The 23,391-nt window shown below is 46.5% G+C and overlaps 1 protein-coding gene across 1 annotated transcript in view; it reads right to left on the reverse strand.

The window, feature by feature from the left end:
• The window catches only part of LOC144822745 (fatty acid desaturase 2-like), a 170,081-nt gene that overhangs the window by 55,943 nt on the left and 90,747 nt on the right, over positions 1-23,391 (reverse strand). The window contains exon 4 of the mRNA XM_078680600.1: positions 8,812-8,913. Within this exon, the coding sequence (XP_078536726.1) occupies positions 8,812-8,913 (102 nt within the window). The remainder of the gene's footprint in view (positions 1-8,811; positions 8,914-23,391) is intronic.

Here is a 23,391-nt window from a genome sequence, read left to right on the forward strand (position 1 = left end):
TGAAGAGTAAGAGTACATGTAACAGGGGCAGTCCTCATGGAAGGTTACAAAAGTCCAAAATGAGGGACTAATAGGTGCATTCACCAATCAAAAACCTGCATTTGCAAAGGACAGTAGGAAGAAACAAATTAACAAAATGGGTGGTGCTTAAAGCCCATATTGTAGATACAGCATGTCTAAAAGAGACAGCGTGCATGCGCTGCCTAGGCGAGACCTAAAAGGTTAAAGTTTGCGCCATTGACACTGAGACGTGAGCAATTTACATACAAGTGCCAGAAGCCTGAGAGACAAGAGCTAAAACAAATAAACACAAGGTAATGCTAGTTTTTAATTTCCAATTTATGAAGCTGGATGATAAAAACTAAACAAAAGCACCCAGGATGTATTCATATAGCTGTCTACTTGTTTTAGGAACAAATATGCCAAATGAACACAGTATGCAGTCAAGCTTTGTAAATTCCAGTATGTTTGATTATGGCAAGTAAGCTTTTGCATTTTAATTGTGTTGTTTCTTTACATTTTGAAGCACTTGGGTGAGAAGGTTCATTCAAGAACTCACAGACAACATGTTAGTGTGGAAAAGGCTGTTTTAACAGGTGCACAAATCTCAACGCGAACCTTGGCACTAAGCCTTAAATACTAAACTTTCACACTTCGGCCTCACTAATACTTAATAAATACTATCCATCCTCCTCCTCCCTCATCTAAGAGACCCTGAGAAACCCAAAAACCCACCAACAACTCACCTCCTTCCAAACTCTCTGCAGCCGAACATCGTACATACACCACTGGTTGCATTCTTATTAATTTCAGAACGCCGCCCCAATGCAACTTTAACTGGGTGTCAACACGACCAAGTTTTGGATAATAACGTTAAACTTGTTGCAACCCCACCTCAGCACCTGGCCATATAAAGCGCCAAACATCCACGAAAAACTCTGCGCCTGATTCAACAAAAAAAATACAATTTCACCAACTGAGCAAAGGAAAAAAACGAAATGGAAAGGAAAAAGTTGGAACAAACACTTGGGAAAAAACAACCCTGAAACCTGACTTGGAACAGAAAGAAAAAAATACACCAAAGACAAAACAAAACAAAGGGGGAGAGTAAGCAACAAACTGACCCTTCCAAGCCGGTGTGCAAACTAACCGTAAACGGTTAAATAGGCCCCCTCACGCCTAGCCTTATATCACAGGAGCCCCCTACTTGAACACTGGTCAATCACTATATCCACTCCAAGCCTCGGCCGTACCACACGGCCAAAGATCCTGGGAAGGTGGGCTTTCTGCCCTACTCCCCAAAAACACATTGCAATCAATATTTAGGTAAAACTGGATGCACAATTTGCCTGGTTAAAATCAGATAAAACAGAGGTATTGATTTCCAGTAATCCATCAGATGGTGGCGGCCCAGATGTCAGGAGAGTGTCTAAAGCAGGCAACTACTGCCCCCAATCTGGGTGTTCTATTCATTAATAAACTTTCTTTTGAAAACCATATTAATAAGCTAATGGCCATTTGTGTGTTAATAATGAAAGAATTAAAAAAGAGGCTACCATTTATTCCTCAATGCTCCGGCAGCTGTTAATACAAGCCTTGATTCTCAGTAGGTTAGACAATTGCAATGCCCTGTATGTTGGTCTCTCTGCTTATCTTATTCAGATACTGCAGTTGATTCAGAATGAGACTGCCAGACTGATATTTGTTATGCAGAAATGTGTTAGTGCCTTGATGCAACTATGTAAGTTACATTAGCCTCCCGTTCAGAAAAGATGCTGGTTTAAGGCTCTCTACATGTGTCCCATGACTATTTATCTAGCTTCTTGAACCAATTACATCTCTGGCATGTTTTAAAAGCACACCCCATTAAGTTTGTTGCACTCAGCCTCCGCTTGTTTGATCACTGTACCTAAACACCGGAGGGCGAGACTAGGACAATATACTTTTACGGTGGTCACAGCGCAGGCATAGAATTAACTACTGGTTAAGCTACGTTTGGATACTAATATTCAAAAAAATGTGTAGGTCCCTAAAAACCCATTTTATCATTTAATATCTTATTTAGATATGTAATAGTCATTTTATTTTCCTGACTACTTGTATTGGGTTGCAAAGGGAGTTATCTTATCTTAGCACCTTACACCCTCAGGTATCACATGCTCTATAAAACTAAGAGTAATAATAAAGACATTAAAATGGGGGGTGTCAAGTGAGCTCAGCCTGCCTTCTTCTGAGTATCAGAGTGAAATTACTGTGACCTGGTTGAGAAGTATCAATGACTAGTCCACTTTACACACATAAAAAGTCCAGTGGCCTGTGGATGAGTGGATAGTACCTGATGTGAGGAAAGTGGTTAATATGGTGTGGTTTTGCGACCTCACTGTATAATAAAGGCACAAATCCATATGCGGTCCACTAAGCTTCATTAGATAAACCTTAGCCCAGCACTGGGTAGCTGTGACTCTTGGGCTTTATCAAAGGAACAAATGTAAATCATTAAGTAGTATCAAAACAGTTGAATAAGAAGGAAACACAGCATAATAAAAATCTGTCACCAATTTATAAAATAGGTTGTATTTTCCTCTTTAAATAGATACCTAAATGGCAAAAATCCACAAGAGAGTTCTGGAGATATGGACTTTTAAAGAAACAAATAAATCACAGATGTTCACTTGGCACAATAAATCATTGTAATCTACTGTGATTTGCCATGATCTCTCAGTTTGGGGCTAGCCATGACAAAGAACTTGCAAACAACTATGAAGGCTGGCCCAAGGATTGTTATAAAGCTCAATCCCCCCAAACTCTAGGATTTTGGCAACCCATCCTTAACGGTAACTTTGAACAGGTCTGACTGTAAATTTTACTCAACAGGCACACTGTCACCTGTGTCCACATTATGAACGCACCAAGTTGTTGGACCTGGAGGTCAAGCAGAACAGACCAGCAAACTGCCTCAACAAGTTATACAGTCCCTTTGATGTTGGTCTGTCAAAGTGAAGGAGAATACTACTCAATCCATTGAGCTATATTTGACATTACTAGACAGGGTGAACAGTCTAAACATCGAGTTTTTAATTTCGAACTACAACAATATTGAGTGGATATATCATAGGGACACAATATCAAAATCAAGAATATCGATGACCAGAATAGTGACATGAAGGTAAGAAATTTCGTTTTTGTTAATATCGAAGTTAGTAATATCAATAACAAAAATATCGATGTTACTAATATGGATATTTATATTAGTGTTATGTATTTTATTATGTATGTTATGTTTGTGTTTATATTTTTTATTAATTATTGTACTAGTTTTAGAATATATGTATAACATTTTTAGACGTTTGTATTATTTTTTTAAGTAAATTATGTGTTTTAGTGCTGTAGCGGGTTCTGGATTTATAGGGGAATAGGGTGGGAAGTAATTTAATTATAATAAATTAATTTGAAAAAAATCAGGAATTAGTAATTATTTTTAAGTAATCTTTTCGTATTAGTTCTGTACCGGGTTGTGGGTTTATAGGGGAATAGGGTGGGAAGTAATTTAATTGTAATTAGGTAATTATTTATTTTTATTTAATGGTACTGATAATTAATTTTATGTTAAATAATTATTAATTGGTAATTAATTTGTATTTGGTGAATAATTTGTATTAATTGGTAATCAATGTTTATTAATTGTTAATTTATTTTTATTATTTGATTAATTGGTAATTATATTAAGTGTATTAATTTAAATATTGAAGTGTGTTGTGAGTTTATAGAGCAATAGGGCGGGAAGTAATTTAATTGTAATTAAGTAATTATTTATTTTATTGTTGAGTATTGATAATGAATGTATTGTTAATTAAATAATAATTGGTAATAACTTTTTAATAATTAATATTTTTTGTTTTGGAAATTAATGTATTGTTAATTAATTAATAATTGGTAATTAATGTTGATTAATTATTATGTTGTGGTATTTTTTGTTAATTAATTGCTAAATATTTTTTAATAATTATTTTTTGGGTATTGAAAACTAATTATTTGTTATTCATTTATTATTTGGTAATTCATTTTTTATAATTATTATTTATTTGTATTTATCATCAATTTAATTGATAATTATTTTATTAATTTGTAATTATTTTTAAGTATTTATTGATTAGTATTGTTAATTAATTTATTGTTATTTAATCATTAAATTATTAATATGTTTTTTTAAAAATGTAATTGTTAGTAAGTTATTTTTACCCCTACGCTATCCAACTATTTCCCTGCTGTTGCACTCTTTTTGGAGTGGGAAAAGTAAATTTTACCACTATGCTATCCAACACTTTCCCTACTGTTGCACTCTCTGGAGTTGGAATAGTAATTTTTACCCCCTATGCTATCCAACACTTTCCCTACTGTTGCACTCTCTGGAGTTGAATAGTAATTTTTACCCCTAAGCTATCCAACACTTTCCCTACTGTTGCACTCTCTGGAGTTGGAATAGTAATTTTAACCCCTACGCTATTCAACACTTTCCCTAATGTTACACTCTCTGGAGTTGGAATAGTAAATTTTACCCCTACGCTATCCAACACTTTCCCTACTGTTGCACTCTCTGGAGTGGGAATAGTAAATTTTACCCCTACGCTATCCAACACATTCCCTACTGTTGCACCCTCTGGAGTTGGAATAGTAATTTTTACCCCCACGCTATCCAACACTTTACCTACTGTTGCACTCTCTGGAGTGGGAATAGTAATTTGTACCCCTACGCTATATTTACTGTTTTAGTTAATGTAGTGTATAATTTATTTTTATTTTATTTTTTTAATTTGTTATATTTTTATTTATATTATTGTTTTATGTGTATGTATGTATTTAATAATTTATAAAATTTTCTTTAACAATTTATAAGCTATTTCAATAATTAATTGAAAACATTATTAAGTATATATATTATATTGTATATGTTTATTTTTTTACATTATTTGTATTACTTATAATTGTAAACATATTTTTTAACTATGTTTACTTTAAATATATGTATTATTTACTTTATTTTACATTATTTTCAACCATTTCAAAAAAACGATATTTTCAACAACAATATTTTTTACAACAATATTTTTTTCCTGCTATTTTTGTACTTACCATAATGTAGCTAGGACTTCGATATTCTTGATCCCTAGATTTCGGCTCCGATATTTTTTACGTCAATATTTTTGACGTCGATATTCTGTCAGTGATTCACTAGACAGTAGTTCAGGGAAAGGCCCACTTTCCTCTTCTTCCCCAGCATCTATCACAATGACCATTGTCATGTCTGCTCTGTCATGGTGTAGTTTAAGTCTACTGACATGCATCACCTTGTGAGGCTGCTTTGGATTACCTAAGTCTACCAAGTAGGTGACTTCTGCCCCCTTTTCTAAAACTGGATAGGGCCCCATCTAATTGTCCTTGGGGTCCACACCAACTGAGCTGGCCTGCACCCCATTAAGGAGGACTTCTTCTCATACCGGTGCTCCTAGATGGCTGCTAGGTTCTGGTCTGCCTTTTTCATGTACTCTGCCATTGTGGAGCAAAGTCCTAGTTCATGTATGTCCTGTTTTGGCTCCTTGATGTGCTTTCCCCATCATTCTCTTACCAAACTCAATGAACCCTTTACAGGGTGGCCAAAGGAAAGTTCAAATGGGAAGAAGCCAGTATGAACATGTCTGCGGATTGAGGGCTCAACAATGTCAATCCCTGACCTCTCAAAGAGGCTCCCCACCACAGGTAGTGGTATCAGGGGAACCCTTTCCTTGCCTCCTGTCTTGACTCTGGCTTGGCAATTGATACAGGAGCAGCATACCTCTTTCATATTCTTTGACATCTGGGGCCGATAAAAGTGCTTTCCAACCTTTCTCAGGTTTTAGTCTGTATCAGATGACCAGCCAGGAGGATGTATGAACTACGTTGAGTAGGAATTGTCTGTATTGTTGTGGGACCACCACTCTCCTTCCTGGTTCCCCCTGGTTTGGGATCCCTTGCCTCACTATACAGAACTCCCTCATCCCAGTACACCATGTGAGTACCTCTCCCCGACCCCCCCATTCTTGTCTTTCAGCTAGTTGCTTAAGGCCCTCAAGAGTGGGGCAAGATCTGGCTAGAGTCTGCCCTGGAGGGACTTCGTGCCCCCTGGAGCTCTGCCAAGTCTGGCATATCTCTCAGGGGGGTCATCCCCCTATACAGACACCAGCTTATTCCCTTCAGGGCTAGACTTCTTCTAGAACTGAGGACTTTTGAATGTTGGTGACCAGACTTTCTGCCTTTTCTCTTGTTCCTAGCGACCTGGGCCATTTGTCCACACTTCAGGTTCCCTTAACTTCCCTGTGAGGCTGTTTGTGCTCTTGTGACCACACAAACCCGCCTGGGGAGGCCCAGCATTCCTGCATGAGCCTTCCTTTCCACACCTGCTGAAGTAGAAGTTTCAGGGTCATTTCCCAGCAGACATTCCACTAGAATGGCAGGGGACACAGTTACCTTCTTCGGGCCAATACTCCCTCCCCACTAAAGTCCACCATTGCCATGGGATGGAACTTTGTATCATTGTTAGAGATTATTTTCTAGTGCAACCCATCAGGAATGATTTGGTCTGGGAAAACCAGCTTGAACATGCCTATGGTTATGCTGGCACCTGCCTGTACCTTTCTACACTTAGAGGCCAGGTAGCCAATATGTCAATTTCCACCCCATCCACTGATACTAGGATGACCTCAGTATGCCCCTTGGAAACCACAGGGACAACTTCCACTCTCATCCCTACACTGGCAATTCCCTAGGGCCGGCTACCAGTTGGTGACTTTTTGGTGCACACAGAATCTCCTCTCTTTTGTCTTGGCTGCTGGCAGTCAACACACACTACAGCCTTTAAGGGGTCATAACCCTTTCCCAGGTACCCCTCCCCTTGGACTGGGATGGGTAATGGGTCTTGTGTCTCCCCCTCTCCTCTCATGGGCATTCTTTTAGGGTCCTTTAGAGAACTCTTTCACTCTTTCTTTTTATCTCTTATCTTTACATATTGCCCATGAGGAGGGGCCTGAGCTCCTTTCTTAGGATCACCTACTTTTGATTTATTGGGTAACCTAGTGATCACTCACTCATCTGCCATCTTGCCCGGCTCTCTGGGACTAGACAGCTTTGAATCTACCGGATGCTGGTATAACTTCTCTCTAGGACAATTAGTAAGTATATGCTCTTTAACCATTAAATTATAGAGCTCTCCATTTGAACCCTACCACTGAAACCAGTTCCTACAATAATGACTCCCAATGCTGGGCACCCATCTTCCTCTGATAGTTCTCTTATTGGATGCCAGAAACGTATCTATGTCATCCTCCTTTACTTACACACAATACCTTTGGGCAATCTGGGATCATAGGCTCCCCTTGCAGTTACCTTGCATTCTTTGTTGCTGCCACCATTCTCCTTGGACTTCAAGCCCAGCTTGACCCTCCTCTCCTCGCGGGCCAGTCTCCTCACCTCTAAAGCCAGTCTTCTCTCCTACAGGGCTAGGGCTTACTTGGGCCTCAAGGTTTCTTTGCCCCCTCTCTGAAGTAGAGCTCCTCTCATTGTCAGATACTGAGGGTAGACTTGGGTGGATGGTGGAGGTCGGAGTGTCGCCCCCCCCACACTCATCTTCCTTGTCCATTACTAGCCTGTCATCATCCTCTTCCGCACTGTCTAGGGAGATTAAAAGGGGCTTGAAGCAGAAACAGGTAGATGGAGCAGAGGAAGCTTTAAACGATTCAGTGAGAGGGTTGGCTGGATCAACATGTCTGATACCCGCACAAAGATGAGTAACAATGTCCTATTCTGAGCATGACAAAAGAGATGTTTGCCATGCGGACTGTGCATGGCCAGGCATAATCAGTTCTGAGGGTGAGGAAAAAAATAATGCCCACTCTGACCCCGGAGGACTTAGAGATAGTCAGACAGGGAACTGAGAGGAGGCTGGTCAGTGGTGCAGTCTGGCTGCAATAAACAACCCTTTCCATACAAACAAGCACAAATCTGAACTCTTTCGTTTTCAGCTTTAGAAAGGCAATGTCTGGAAGGGGACGACAAGAAGGCAACACATCCAAAAGAGTTGGTAGGTGGTAATGGAAAAATATTTTTCAGGGAAGTTATGTTGTTAGTAAATCATGGCCAGAATTTAGGCAGGCGTGAAAGTAAGTATAGGACCTGAGTAAATGTGTACCCACAGACTATCAGTATTAGTGCCATATAAATGTTCATAATTGACTTTCAGGGCATAAAAAAGTTATCCACAATCCACTCAGTAGCGGCTCGCACAGGTAAGAGCGGTGAGGCAGTGGCAGAGCGGAGTGGGATGTGGTGGAAGTCGACAGATGACGCAATAAATAATTTTAAGTAAATAAAGCCAATTACTTTGCGCTCTAGTGGTGAGCGTAAAGTAAGTAGTTTTATTTATTTAATATTACTTATCCCCGCGTCTGTCGACTTCAGCCACCCCCACACACCTGCGCCACCCCCACCCCACTGCTTTTACCTGTGCGAGCAGGCACTGCAATCCACTGGACTTTAGAGAGTTACAGTATCCTTCAAAACTGTCCTTGGCAGTCTGTAACTCTCTGTGGCAACCTGTCAATCAGTAGTCATTCTATCACTACACTAGTTGTGAGTTGCAACTTAAGGTCAAAAGCTCCTTCTATGCCAGGACAGCAACTTATTCCACAGTACACGAAATCAAATGTTCAGGATCCTAAGCAGCCCCTGGGTCTCCTCCCCACACCATCCATCCCAATACCTGGAGCAGACATCCACTTTTACCTTAAGGTGGCCGATGACAAACTTATGCGCAAGGTGGTTCCACTTGGACTTCTTGAAGACGGAGAGATGTCCGAAATCGTGCTGCAGCCAACCGGCCTGAGCCTAGATTGGCGAGAAGGAAAGAGGGGTTAGGGAGTGAGTAAGAGGGAAAAAGCTGAGGAGAGGGAGATTAACAGGAGCGGGAATCGGTTAAGAAAGAAAGAAGACGGTGCAAAGGGACAAGGAGAGAAAGAGAAAAGAGATAATGTGAGAAAGAGAAGATACGCTAGGAGGAAAGAAATCGTTCCTGTGAGAGAGTGGTCAATTGATAGAATGAAGGAGAATAACGGAATATGAAGAACGGAAAGCTGCAGTATTTAGAGTTTTGAGAGGATTTATAAGAACTGAATACAGGAACGAGGTAAAGTTAGTGTCTGCGGATGTGTAGAAAGTATGAGATGGGAGAAACAAGGAAATAAAATTACTTTTTTGTATTGAGTGTTTAATTCCCATGCATAAGCGCTGCAAATTATTTGTGTTAGTATCCCACAGTTGTGGAACAAAGATGCAACTTCACAGCCATACGTATTTTTTTTTCTAAAGAGGCATTCCTAGACCATATCTATAGTTTCCCCCATACCTTTTACACCTGTTTGGTCGGAAGGAAAGCTACCACTGGTGACGAGGTATCACAAAAGGTGGGGGAAAAAAGTATCATAAGTACTTCAATTAAACATTACTGACCCAGAAGACCTTGGACTATGAAAACCAACCTATCCTAACTGTATTATTTCAGGCGCAAGTGCATTACATACACCATTAACCACTAACGTCATTCCAGTAGAAGGGTGGCGACACCCAACGTGGGATACAAATGTGTTCAGCGGATCTATAACTGTGGTATTTTCAGCTCTAATACTGGCGACCACCCACTGAACCTGAGCCAGCTCTATTCATCCAGGGCAAGTGGAAATGTGAACAGCTTAAAAGGTTTCCAACTCAAGAGTACCATAGGCAGATCACATGAGCAGAATCCCCACTTGTTCTCAGGGATTGTCTATGAGTACAATGCAAGTCTGACTGAGTGCAAGTGAGGGTGTGAGGCAGGAAGCAGAGACACTGGCTGTAAAGACAAGGAAACACCTCCATCGCTGTTATGCTTAATAAAAAAAACTAACTCAAACACGCTGTAGCTAATGCACACATTCTGTGCAGATGCAGCGCTTAATTTGTTAGAAAAAAACAAAAGTGCAGGCTCTGAAGGTTTTTTATAGAACACCACCTCCAGAGATGCTGAATGCTGGGGGTCGCTAGATACCAAGGCTGCCTAGTCTTTAATGCATGTGTTGGGGCAGAATGTATCCAAAGTGCGGGATGAGACTCCACCCGAGCCCAGGAAACAGGGCTCCAGTCTGCTTCATCAAGAAATCAAAAGGCCGAGAGTTCCTGGCCACATCCCAGACGCCTTTAATCTGCAGGAGTGAAGTGCGTGGAACTTCTAAACCAGCTAAAACTCCCAATGCGCTTTTGGTTGCAGAACCTGATGACGGGAAGAAAGTCATGAAATACCCTTAGCCTAGCTTGGGCCTGGGACGAGGGGCTGGTGGGGGTGGAGGAGGGTATGATGGCCATTTAGTTTCCATTACATTGATTTTGGGATAGTAAAACTGCTTTGTTTTTCTGTGACTCGGTGAAGTGCAGACAGCATCAAGCCAGAGCCAGTTGTTCAATCCTGCAGGACTCTTGTTTCCCAGATCTGTTGACTGGGTGTGAGTGTTTGATTGGTTCAGATGCTCCGTCCATCACCACCCCCTTTTGTACCAATCCTGCAGGACAGCAGTCACGTAAAACTAGGATGACCATCTCGCTCTATGCCATCAGGAATACGGTTTCCAGTCCTGGTTTTTTATGTAACCACTAATGCATTTTGGGTGCTGTAGTTCTGGTTTAGTTTAATTGACCTAACCAGACAAGCATACCTGCAAGTAGTGTTGAGTAGCTGTCTAGCATGGAGCACGATGCCCGCCCTACTATCCTGGGACATTGCTGGTTAAGATGCAGACCTTTCTCAAATCCATTCGCCAACAGCACTCTCCCTGACCCCACAACAAATATCTGGCAAAGTCACAAACGCTGGATTAGTGGAAAAAAGCTATACTGAGGTAGGAAATGAAGTAACCAAACATGGTTCAGGCAAAGCACCTCTGCATAAGGTTTGATAAAATATTATATATGGCCACTTGGGAAAGGATAAAAGCATCCCATGAAAAGTGCTTCACTGTGATTGGTTGGGTCAATTTTATATCCGAGGTCCTTGTAAAAAGTAAAGTTATCTTTTTCATTATTAGTTATAGGTGCCTGTAGGCCTTAAGAGCACAGGAAGTTGGGGTGTAGAGGGGTACCTGGCCACGGATGACACATTAAATTGTTGGTAAAGGGATCACCTTCTAGAAGCCAAATTGAGCTCTAAAAGAGAAGAGATGTTTGACTGGAAGAGTGCAGTGCCCATGTGGGCATTAAGGGAAAACGCACCTGCTGCCTAGAGCAGGGGCCCCTCAAAGATTCAGGTGAGACGGATCCATGCAAGAGGGTGAAGATAACTACAGACTACAGTTCTATTTACATTAACTGTATATAACTTGAACGTATGTGGATAGCCTGAAAATGTAGCATGGATCTAACACTCCTGGGCATATGGTGGACTCCAGTGGGCTAGCAGAATGTTAATACAAAGGAACTAACACACAGAGACAGTGAGGCACTTTCCAACTCTCTTCACTAGCAGCAACACATGATGCTTTGGTCGAGGGGGAGTGAGTGTAGATGAATTTGCCACACTCCTTATGGTTGAGAGAAGGACATCTGGCCAAGCTGTGTGTAGTCAACTGAGATAACTGTGAATCAGGGGCCATCATAGATGACCATCTTAAGGGATGGTCGGTGATTAAGAGATGACTGCACTTTACAGAGCATTTGTAAGCATTACTACATTTATGGGCTGCAACATGACCACGTGAATAGGGCCGCATACTACCTTCTGTGCACATGTTTTATGTTATTTTTATTCAGCACATTTCAGTCCCTCATGTCTGTGTGCGTCACTAAATATTTTTTTTAAAACATAGAAACCGAAAGATATACATTTCATCCCTTTTTCTCTGTGTGCTTCTTTACAATTTAAAACACATGAAAGAGAGAGAGACAGACAGAAAGACACACATTTCAGCCCTTCTGGTCTGTGCGCTTGAGTAAATAATAAAACACAAGATAGAGGGAGAGACAAAAATATATACATTTAAGGTCTTCTGGTCTGTGTGCTTCTGGAAATATTAAGCCACAACATAGAGACCGAAAGCTGTACATTTCAGCCCTTCTAGTCTGTGTGGTGCTATAAATATAAAAATGCAAAACAGAGAGAGACAGAAAGATTTACATTTCAGCCATTCTAGTCTGTGTGCTTCAGTAAAAATAAACAAAGTATAGAGAGAGAGAGAGAAAGTTGTACATTACAACCCTTTTGGCCTGTGTGCTTCAGTAAAATTGCAAAACACAAGATAGAGTGGGAGAGAGAGAGATGGAAAGGTATTCATTTCAGCCCTGCTGGTCTGTGTAGTTCAGTAAATATTAAAACATAATACAAAGTCAATATGTCCAAGTCTAAGGCACTCAACCTCACTGTTCCGCAGGACTGCCTCCCACACCTCCAGATGCGAGCCCCCATCCCAGTGGGCCATACACTCCATCCAATACCTAGGCATCACCATTACCAGCACCCTTAACACGTGGATGAAGGCTAATTGGACTCGCTGCCGCAAAGCAATTCTTGAGGATATTCAACGATGGAGCCCTCTCCACATTTCCTGGCTAGGATGCCTCCATGTGGTCAATAGGAATATTCTAACCTGAATTCAATACTTATTTCAGGTCCTACCCACATCGATCTCCATGGATGATATTAAGGCATTAAAAGGGGACCAGTGCAACTTCATTTGGAGGGTAAAATGACCTCACATCTTTAATGCCCTTCTTATGCTCACCAGACACCAGGACGATTTGATGAGCCCCAACCATCAACATTATTATTGGGCTGACCAACTCTGCTTTATTTTGGAATGAATAGTGCGGGAGAGTGCAAAACATTGGGTGCACATGGACAGATCGGTGACATGTAGACCACTTTGGGACCTGGCCTGGCTCCCAGAGCACTTGCGCCCAAGGAGTGCATATATTGCTGCTCCTTCGCGAACGGTCTTAGAGGTGTGGGATTGACCTGCAATTCGAAGGAACGTCACCACTGTTCACACTCCAAATACTCCCATCGCTCACAATCCGGATTTTACACCTGCACTCCCCCCCGAGATTACTTCCCAGCATCGACCAAGGGTGAATGCAGAATATTGCAGGGTCTGTTCTAAAGCAAATCTATTAAATCTTTTGAGCATTGCAAGACTGAGTTCAACCTCCCTGACAGCACCAGACACAATTAATACCAGTAACACCATTGGGCCCTACACTCCCCCAATGCTTTAGCAGCTACACACCCCCTCACTCCTTTTGAATCTCTTGTCCCCAACTTTAAGGGTACCTGCGGGCTGTTGTAGAAGACCTATGCAGTGCTATAACAGTCCCGACTCTTACCTAGCTATGTATACTAGTGGACAAGGGAATTAGACTGCTCCCAAGACATAAAGGAGAAAAAAATATTAAAACATATGATAAAGAGACACCGACTGAAAGATATACATTTCAGGTCTTCTGGTCTGTGTGCTTCAGTAAATATTAAAACATAAGATAGAAGGAAAGAAAGAGACAGAAAGAGGTACATATAAACTCTTCTGGTCTGTGTGTATCAATAAATATAAAAAATAAGATAGAGCTAAAGAGAGAGACAGAAAGATGTACATTTCAACTCTTCTGGTTTGTGTACGTCAGTACATATAAAACACAACAAACGGAGAGAGAGAGAGAGAGAGAGAGAGATACAGATACATTTTAGCTCTCTGGTCTGTGTGCTTTTGTGAACATAAAACACAACAGAGAGAGACAGAAAGATATACATTTCAGCCCTTCTGGTCTGTGTGCTTCGGTAAATATTAAAACACAAGAAAGTGAGAGAGACAGAAAGATATACATTTCAGGTCTACTGGTCTGTGTATTTCAGTAAATATTAAACCACAACATAGAGACAGAATGGTATACATTTCCTTACTTCTGGTCTGCGTGTTTCAGTAAATATAAAGAACAACATAGAGACAGAAAGGTATACATGTCATCCTTTCTGACCTGTGTGCTTCAGTAAATATAAAGGATAACGTAGAGACAGAAAGATATACATTTCCGCTCTTTTGGTCTGTGTGCTTCAGTAAATATAAAAACACAACATAGAGACAGAAAGATATACATTTCTGTCCGTCTGGTCTGTGTGCTTCGGTAAATTAAAAAAAATAACAGAAAGAGAGACAAAAAGATATACATTTCAACCCTGCTGGTCTGGGTGCTTAATTAAATGTACACACATAAAAGAGAGAAAGACAGACAGATATACAGTTCAGCCCTTCTGGTCTGTGTGCTTTAGTAAATATAAAACACATAGTGGGTGGGGGGAGAGAGAGAGGGAGAGACAGAGAGAGACAGAGAGAGAGAGAGTGAGAGAGAGAGTGAGAAAGAGAGAGAGAGAGAGAGAGGGGTATCTGAATGTCAACCCTTCCGGTCTGTGGTTTTCCAGTAAATATAAAAACATAACATTGACAGACAGCAAGATATACATTTCAGCCATTTTCGGCTGTGTGCTCTTGTAAATATTAGTATGTTCAATTTGGCAGATATTCTGTTACATTTCAGTAACCATAAGTGGAACAATTGTTCCAAAGAAACATTGATAATAAATTATAGAACTACAGGAATGTATTGTTTTGTTTTGCAAGAATGAAGAAAAAAGGCTGGTGCGACAAAGAAAAAGCCTTACTTTAGTATTCATTGTATGGTATGCAATATGTTTCTGTAGGTGGTTGGGTGGTTGGGAACAATTATCTGATGAAGGCTGTCAATGGGGCTTTGCGGGGGGTGGCCGACCGGAGGGAGGCTCGCCCCCCCGGGGATTTTGGGGCTCCGGGAGGAAGGGGAGGGGTACAAGGAGGCAGGACACAGGAAGGACTTTTTGGGCTGGTTGGGCTGGGTGGCAGTCTGTTGGGCTCCTTTTGGGCTAGGGGGATACATAAGCGGCCATTTTAGGTCACTTGTCACCATTAGTTGGGACAGTGACACAGCAGCCGGTCTAGGTTAGGAGTTTTTTGTTGTGGAGTTAGAGTTTTTCTGTAGTGTGGCAGTCGTTTAGGTGCTGTGTGTAGTTGGAGGAAGAGCGCTTTAGACTCACTTGGTTTCGTGGCTGTTTGTGTTGGCGGCGGTCGGTGACGCGGAGAGCAGGCGAAATGGCGGCGGAGGATATGTCTGATCCGAGGGTGCGGGAGGCTCTTCGCTTGCTGGGAGAGGCCGGGAGGACCGATCTGTTGCGCACCGGAGTGCGGGTAAGGCCACCGCGGCGCGCTGCTGATGGCGCCACGGCAGCTGTGGCGGCCTGTGACCCACCGCGGTCACGTGTGCAGAGGGGGGAGGGGGCGGGAGCCGCGAAGAGGGCGGCGCGAGGTGGCGGACTCATGGCGGCTGGGGCGCCGAAGCGCAAGAAGGCTCCGGGGAAGAAGCGCGGTCCGTGCAGGAAGGCACCGCTGGTCTTTGTGGGAGATGCGGTAGGGTTGGGGGAGGGCGGACATGACGGGGGGGCGGGGGGGGAGGGCCCTGAAGGAGCGGGAGCGGAGGTAGTCGGGGGTGTAGGGCCTGCTAGTGACGCGAGGGAGGGGGTGGGCGAGGGACGCGAGGGGGGAGGGGCCGGGGGCCTGGGGATACTGGTGGTAGAAGACGGGGGGGGTTTGGAGGGGGAAGGGGGCGAGGGGCTGTTGGAGGGGGGGCAGGGGGGTACAGGGGAGGCGGGGCATGGTGTTTTGGAGGGGGTTGGGGGGGTTTCACCGCTGCTCATTGAGGAGACAGAGGGGGAGGAGGAGGAGGGGGTGGGGGGTGAGAGTGGGCAGGAGGTGGTGGACGATGAGGAGGAGCAGGACAACCCGATAGGTGGTGGATTGGTATCCCTGGGTGGGGGGAGGGAGGTGCTGGGGGGAGGGGGTGCGCAAGGGGGTAGGAGGGTGCAGGTGGGGGGTTGGGGGATGCGCCGGGGGGTGGGGGAGGAAGGGGGTGGGGAGAGGTTTTTTGGGGGACGTAGCGGGGGTGCGTATAGTTTTGAGGGTGCGGGAGGGAGCAGCAGGGGGGATTTGCGTGGGTGGGGTGGGTGGGGGGATGTGGGGGGAGGACAGTGGGGCGGCCCGGGCGGGGTGGGAAGCTGGGGGTGGGGGGAGAGTGGGTGGGGGGGTCGCCCGGCGTGGAGGGGCGGACATTCTGCGACAGGGGGGAGAGGCGGTTGGGAAGGTAGTGGTGATGGTTATGCCCCGGCTTGCTGGACTTCCCCGTTTTTCTCTTGGCAGGAGCAGTGGGGGAGGGGCTCGGGTGAGCAGCATGCGGCTCCACCCCGCCGAGTGGATGGGCCGGCTCTGCCTAGTACGGGCGGTCGCGCTCCAACGAGGGACCTGGGGTGGTCGGAGCGAAGATGGACGGAAAGCAGATCTCCAGCGCCCCCCTCCCGATGGGTCGATCCGGCCGCCGGGGGACGGGGATGGAGCAACGAGGCAACGGTTTCTTCTGCTTACCAACATGAGGGTAGACGGAGAGTGAGTGTAGATCTGGGGGCCTTGATGACGGAGTGTAGGGCCAGAGCAGGGTTGAGTAGGGTGTCTCCTGGTAGGATTGTGGCGGCAGAAGCAGTGGGTGCGGAGTTGGAGTCGGAGGAAGACGGGGAGTTGCGGGAGGACGGGGAGGTTTGTAATGTTGTTGCCAGTGTTTTGCAGGAATGCCCCCGGCAAGTGGTGCCGCGAGTGACGGCCCCCCCTGTGGATCTGGTTAGGCGGCGGGATCCGGTGAGGACGCCAGCCTTGACGCCAGGTAAGACCAGTACGGGGTCGGGGAGTGGCTTGGGCACGCCTCAAGGAGGCAAGGCGGGGGGTAGTGGTGTTGGAGGACACCACGTGTCAGTGGGGACGGATGCGGAGGGTGGGGATACGGTGAGACTGGTGAAGGGTAGGTATGTGATGGATGCCGGCGTGTGTACTGAAGCGAGTTGCGGCTCGGCGGGGTCGGGCGAGTCCTCCGGTGCGTTAGTGGCGGCGAGTGGTGGAGCGACGGGGAGCGGCGAGGGCCCGGTTGCGGGCGCGGCGGCGGGGATCGCGGGGACGGCCGGGGGGTCAGGTGGAGCGGCTGCGTCGAGTGTCGGGGGGAAAGAGAGCTGCGACGTTCTGGTGAATAAATTGCCGTACATGGGAGTGGCGAAGCCGTTGGGGGCGCATTTGTCTTTGGCGACCAGGGAAAAGATTTGGAAGGGGGAGTATGTTGAGATATTTAGGTTACTACACAGGGAGTTGATGGCAAAAGAAGGGTCGAAGGAGGAGGAACAGGAATTGGCACGGCGGCCGAGGGTGCCGGTCACTATTGAGAACTGGTCAGCGGCATTCTTAATCTATGCGAGCGTTTATTGCGAGAAGTATCCTGACCGGGCGGTGGCGCTTTTCAAGTACATGGACGTGGTACGGAGGGCGCAAGTGACTTACGGTGGCAATGCGTGGTCGCATTACGATGAAGAGTTTCGGGCGCGTATGGCGTCGGACCCGGAGGCGAAGTGGGGGGAGTTGGATGCGGACCTTTACCAGCAGACAATGAGTGGGGCGAAATTTGGCCGCACGATTTACACGGCCAGTGGTTTGCCACTGACTTCCACGCCCTTTTCGGCTCGCCCCACCCGTGGGGGGGTGGGGCCGGGGGGAGCCGGGAGCTTCCAGAGCGGGGGGCCCTGTTGGGACTTTAACAGGGGTTCCTGTCTCCGGCAGACGTGCAAGTTTAGGCACGAGTGCTCCTCGTGTGGTAAAAGACATCCCGAATCGCGCTGCTGGGGGCTTTGGGGAGGCCCCTCACAGGGTCAATTCCCGGCTCCCGGACCCGGCAGGGGGAGAGGGGGGGGTAGAGGGGGGGCGAGTACCTTGGGAAAAGGCTCGTACTCCGGTTAGGCTGGATCGGTTGGAACCACTCTTGGAGGTGTATCCGCGGGCGGATGATGCGTCGGTGCTGCGTCGAGGTTTCAGGGAGGGTTTCCGGTTGGGGTACGAGGGTCCGCGGATTGCTCGTTGGGCGGAGAACCTGAAGTCTGTGAACGCGCACAAGGGCATCGTCCGGGAGAAGCTTTTTAAAGAGGTGAGAGAGGGGAGGATGGCGGGACCTTTTGTGGTGGCACCTTTGGAGGATCTGATCATTTCGCCCATTGGTGTGGTCCCGAAGAAAGAGCAGGGTCAATTCCGCTTGATTCAACATCTCTCGTGGCCGGAGGGCGCGTCGGTGAACGATTTTATATCGGCAGACTTGGCGTCGGTGTCCTACTCGTCCGTGGACGTTGCGAGAAAACTGGTGACGACGGCGGGACGAGGGGCGCTCATGGCAAAATGCGATGTGAAATCGGCGTTCAGGTTGCTGCCGGTTCACCCGGAGGACCATCAGTTGCTGGGAATACAGCTGGACGGGTTGATTTTCGTGGATAGAGCGCTTCCGATGGGGTGCTCTGTGTCATGTGCCTTGTTCGAGCGATTCAGTTCCTTCTTGCAGTGGGCTTTTTCCTGGCGCACAGGCTCTGAGGCGATTACGCATTATCTGGACGATTTCTTCCTGGTGGGTACCCCTGGTTCAACGGACTGCCAGCAACAGCTGTGTAGTTTTATGGACATAATGAAGTACTTGGGGGTGCCTTTGGCGCCAGAGAAGACTCAAGGGCCCAGCACGGTGCTGTCGTTCCTCGGGATAGAGCTCGACTCAGCGGCCATGGAAGCACGCCTGCCGGAGGACAAGAGGTCGGCAATGGTAGTTCTGGTGAGGGACATGTTGGCAAAAAGGAAGGTGTTGGTGCGAGAGGTACAGGTTTTGCTGGGGCACCTGAATTTCGCGTGCCGAGTGGTGCGGGCGGGGCGGACTTTTTGTCGACGGTTGAGATTGGCGTTGTCTGGGCTGTCGATGCCTCATCACCACGTACGGTTGCCGGCGGGCGCGCGAGAGGATCTGTGCATGTGGTTGGCTTTCTTGGAGAGGTTCAACGGTGTTCCCATGGCGCCGCCGGAGGAGTGGGAGTGGGACGTGACAATGTCGTCGGACGCGGCGGGAGTCGGCGGTTTTGGACTCTACTGGGCGGGTCGGTGGTGCGCGGAACAGTGGCCGGAGCGATGGCAAGCGGGGGGGAGAAGCATTGCTTTTTTGGAGTTGTTCCCGCTGGTGGTGGCTGTGACTGTGTGGGCGCGCGAGTTGGCGCATAGGCGCGTGTTGTTCAAGGTGGACAATATGTCGGTGGTGCAGGTAGTGAACCGGCAGTCTGCGAGAGAACCTCAGGTGCTGAAGTTGATGCGCGTGTTTGTGTTGAGGTGCCTGGAGAACAATATCTTGTTTCGAGCACAACATGTGCCAGGAGTGGACAATGACATTGCTGATGCTTTGTCTCGTCAACAGTGGCGGAGATTCCATGGGCTAGCCACGGAGGCGGAGGCGGTCAAGACGAAGGTGCCGGAGGAGATGTGGTTAGTGGGAGAGCGCGGGTCGTTCGATTGGTGAGGTCATCTGTGGCGGTGTCTACGTGGAAGAGTTATGAACAGGCCTGGTTGGAGTTTCTGCGTTTTGGAGCGGTAAGGCAGCGGGACAAGTGGCGTCGGGAGGAACAGGTGGTACAATTCATGTTGGGATTGATGGACAGAGGTTTGGCGAGAGTGACTATTGCGGGCAAACTGGCGGGAGTGGCGTTTATGGGTAAACTTTGGTGGGGCTATGCTCCCTCGGCGGGGGAATTGGGAGGGCGTCTTTTGGAAGGTTGGGAGAGAGAGAAAGGGGCCCGGGTGCGGCAGAGACGGCCTATTACGGAGGCGATGCTGGAGGGATTGTTGAATCGAATGCCGGTGGTGTGTAGAGATCAGGAAGAGGCGGTGCGGTTTTCCACATTGATGTCGTGGTTGTACTTCGGGGCCTTTAGGGTATCAGAGCTGGTGGGTTTGAAGGGGCAGGCGGGCGTCAGGTGGGGGGACGTGGAGTTCAGGGGCAGGGAGGTTGCCGTGCGGCTGCGACGTTCCAAAACCGATCAAAGGGAGAGGGGCACGTGGGTGGTCCTGGGGCCAGGGGACAAGGAGGCGGTGTGTCCAGTGGAGTGGGGACGGCGGTTAGCGGCCGGGGGAACAGAGGCGGGTACGGAGGTTTTTGACAGGGGTGAGGCGGGACGTGTGACGGCCGCGCAGTTGTTATGGGTCCTGCGGCACGCCCTGCGGTCCATGGGTGAGGATCCAAAAGACTTCGGGACACATTCCTTCCGCATCGGGGCGGCGACGGAGGCGGCGCGCCGGGGTTGGGGGAAGGAGGACATTAAGCGGTTGGGGCGCTGGAAATCGGATTGTTTTAAGACGTACGTCCGGTTGCGAGGGGTAGCGGTGGAATGAGAAGGGGTGCGGACTTGGTACTTACATGTGTCTCTTTTCAGGTGCAGTGGCGGGGCCTACGGTGGCGGCAGTGTCCATTTATGTGGTGGGACATTCTTTTGTTAAAAGAGCGGAAAAGGCCGAATGGGAGAAATGCAAGAATCTGAACCTGGAACTAGACGAACAGTTGTTTAGGTGCCATTGGAGAGGAAAAGGGGGTATGCGTTGGCACGAGTTGGTGCCGGTGTTAAATAACATTGTTCGGAGTGGGGTGTGCCCGGATGTTTTAGTGGTACATCTGGGTGAGAACGACCTGGTGCAATGTAAGGGTTTGGCTTTGGTGAAGCAGATGCGGAGGGATCTGTTGGAGATCAAGAGACAGTGGGCAGGGTGTCACATTATCTGGTCAGAGTTCATTCCGAGGAGATGCTGGAGGGGGGCTGTGAGACCTGGGGCGATTGATAGAACTAGGAGGAAGATCAACAGAGAGATGAGGACCTTTTGCGAGAAGGAGGGATTGGGCAGAATGGAACATCCGGAGTTAAAGTATGGGGCCATATATTTCTTCTTAGAGGATGGGGTACATTTGTCCAGGTACGGGATGGAACTTTATGTAGTACAGTTGAAGGAGGCGGTAGACAGGGCGATAGGGGTCAGACGGTATCCGAAGGTGCAGAGGTCCTAGGGGGGGGGGGTCGAAAGTAGTAAAGGCTTTCGAGTGGCGCTTTCTCTAGTTATAATGGGGGGGGTAGGATAGGAGGAAGGAACTTTACTGGTTAGAAGGGAGGGAGTGTACATAGGGCAGAGGTTATAAAACATTGAGCCAGGCGTTTGTGTACATAATAAAGAGGTTTATGAGGTTGTTTGGGGAAATGTTTAGGGGTGGGGGTGGGGGGATTGGCAGATATGTGTTTATTTAGTTAGGCCTAGTTTTGTGCGGCAAAGGCCAAGGTTTGGGGTATGTTCAGGATGCACCTGTTTCCAATAAAAGCGGCCTTTAACACACTATATACCTGTGTCCGGTCGGTTCTTCCCCTCCCCGTCTCCCGATGGGCCCCAATGGGGCTTTGCGGGGGGTGGCCGACCGGAGGGAGGCTCGCCCCCCCGGGGATTTTGGGGCTCCGGGAGGAAGGGGAGGGGTACAAGGAGGCAGGACACAGGAAGGACTTTTTGGGCTGGTTGGGCTGGGTGGCAGTCTGTTGGGCTCCTTTTGGGCTAGGGGGATACATAAGCGGCCATTTTAGGTCACTTGTCACCATTAGTTGGGACAGTGACACAGCAGCCGGTCTAGGTTAGGAGTTTTTTGTCCCTCCCACCCTCCCTGTGGTGAAGGGATAGGATTAAGGGGTGGATAGTAAAGGGTTTTTGTTGGTTACAGGTGTGTTCTGTGGTAGGGTAAAGAGTGTGTCGCTAGGAGCAGGTGCTGGGGTTGTGTTCTCGAGGTTGGCGCTTTCTCTAGTTATAATGGGGGGGTAGGATAGGAGGAAGGAACTTTACTGGTTAGAAGGGAGGGAGTGTACATAGGGCAGAGGTTATAAAACATTGAGCCAGGCGTTTGTGTACATAATAAAGAGGTTTATGAGGTTGTTTGGGGAAATGTTTAGGGGTGGGGGTGGGGGGATTGGCAGATATGTGTTTATTTAGTTAGGCCTAGTTTTGTGCGGCAAAGGCCAAGGTTTGGGGTATGTTCAGGATGCACCTGTTTCCAATAAAAGCGGCCTTTAACACACTATATACCTGTGTCCGGTCGGTTCTTCCCCTCCCCGTCTCCCGATGGGCCCCAATATATATATAGGTGTCTCAGGTAGGAGACGAAAATGCAAAAAATGATTTATGAATTAATAAATCATTTTCTGTATTTTCATATCCCGTCTGAGAGCGTGTTTTATCGAACTTTGGCAGGAATGGAGTACGCTGCCGGCGAGCGCGCCACCTCCCAAGAGTTGCAAGTTTCGGAAGGCACGCATTTTGTTTATATATATATATATTTCACTGAAATTCGCTTGCTCTGGTTATGAAGGCACACAACACACAAAATAACTCATGACGTCCGCCTCGAACAAAACATTTATTTGCTAATGGCACAGTCACACAAAACACTTAATAAGACAACATCATGGCCGATGCCATAAGTTGTGTCATGTGTTGTGGTCGTTCATAACTATAACCTTTGAATTTCAGTGGTTTTACATATTTAAACGCAAACCATTACTCAGTTTTTAACTGTGTTTTCAGTGAATATCTATCTATCTATCTACTTTCCATCAGTCTGCTCGTGTTTTTGTCCCCCACCTGCAGACCTTCATTGTGATTAAGGTTTTAAGAATTTTTCTTTATCTGTCTGTCTGTCATTCTGTCTGTCTGTCTGTATGTCATTCTGTCTGTATATATACCTATCCATCTCCCATTAGCATTTGCCACTAGGCCGTTATAGTTAAGTCAGCATTTCCATAGAAAATGCCTTTTTTGTTTTGCTAATAAAATTGACGCCATTTGACATATCTCAACAAAACTTTCAAAAAAGGGCTTTTTTGCCCAGTTTATGCATAGCACGTTTATGGGTTATCCGTCAAATGGCAGCAAAGAAAAGGGGCTGGAGGGGGTCATAAAACACAAAATATTCCCATGCATTTTCCGTCGACTTTTTTAGAAAGCGATATCGCAAAAACTGCTGAATGGAATTACACTACATTTGGCAGGAATCTAGATCTGGGTCCAGAAAGTATATGTTTTGTAAGGTGGTGTAAATCCGTTAAGTGGTTTAGAGACATTAAGTTCCCAAAAAATGTGTATATCGGGATGGTTGGGTTCGAAGGACTATCACAAGAGTCTCTCAACCCAATAAAAAAAATAGAGCATTCTGATTGGCCCAGAAGGCTTTTTTCCTTTGCACCATTTTGCTCCCATAGGAGCCACACTCTTTGGGAGTGAGTCCTCTGATTATCTGCCAGCAACATGGAAAAAAATGTTGCTGGCTGCCATTACAGGACTCTATTCTCTCTATTGCAATAAGGAA

Source organism: Lissotriton helveticus, chromosome 3_1 (assembly GCF_964261635.1).
Source record: "Lissotriton helveticus chromosome 3_1, aLisHel1.1, whole genome shotgun sequence".
NCBI classification, from domain to species: Eukaryota; Metazoa; Chordata; class Amphibia; order Caudata; family Salamandridae; genus Lissotriton; species Lissotriton helveticus.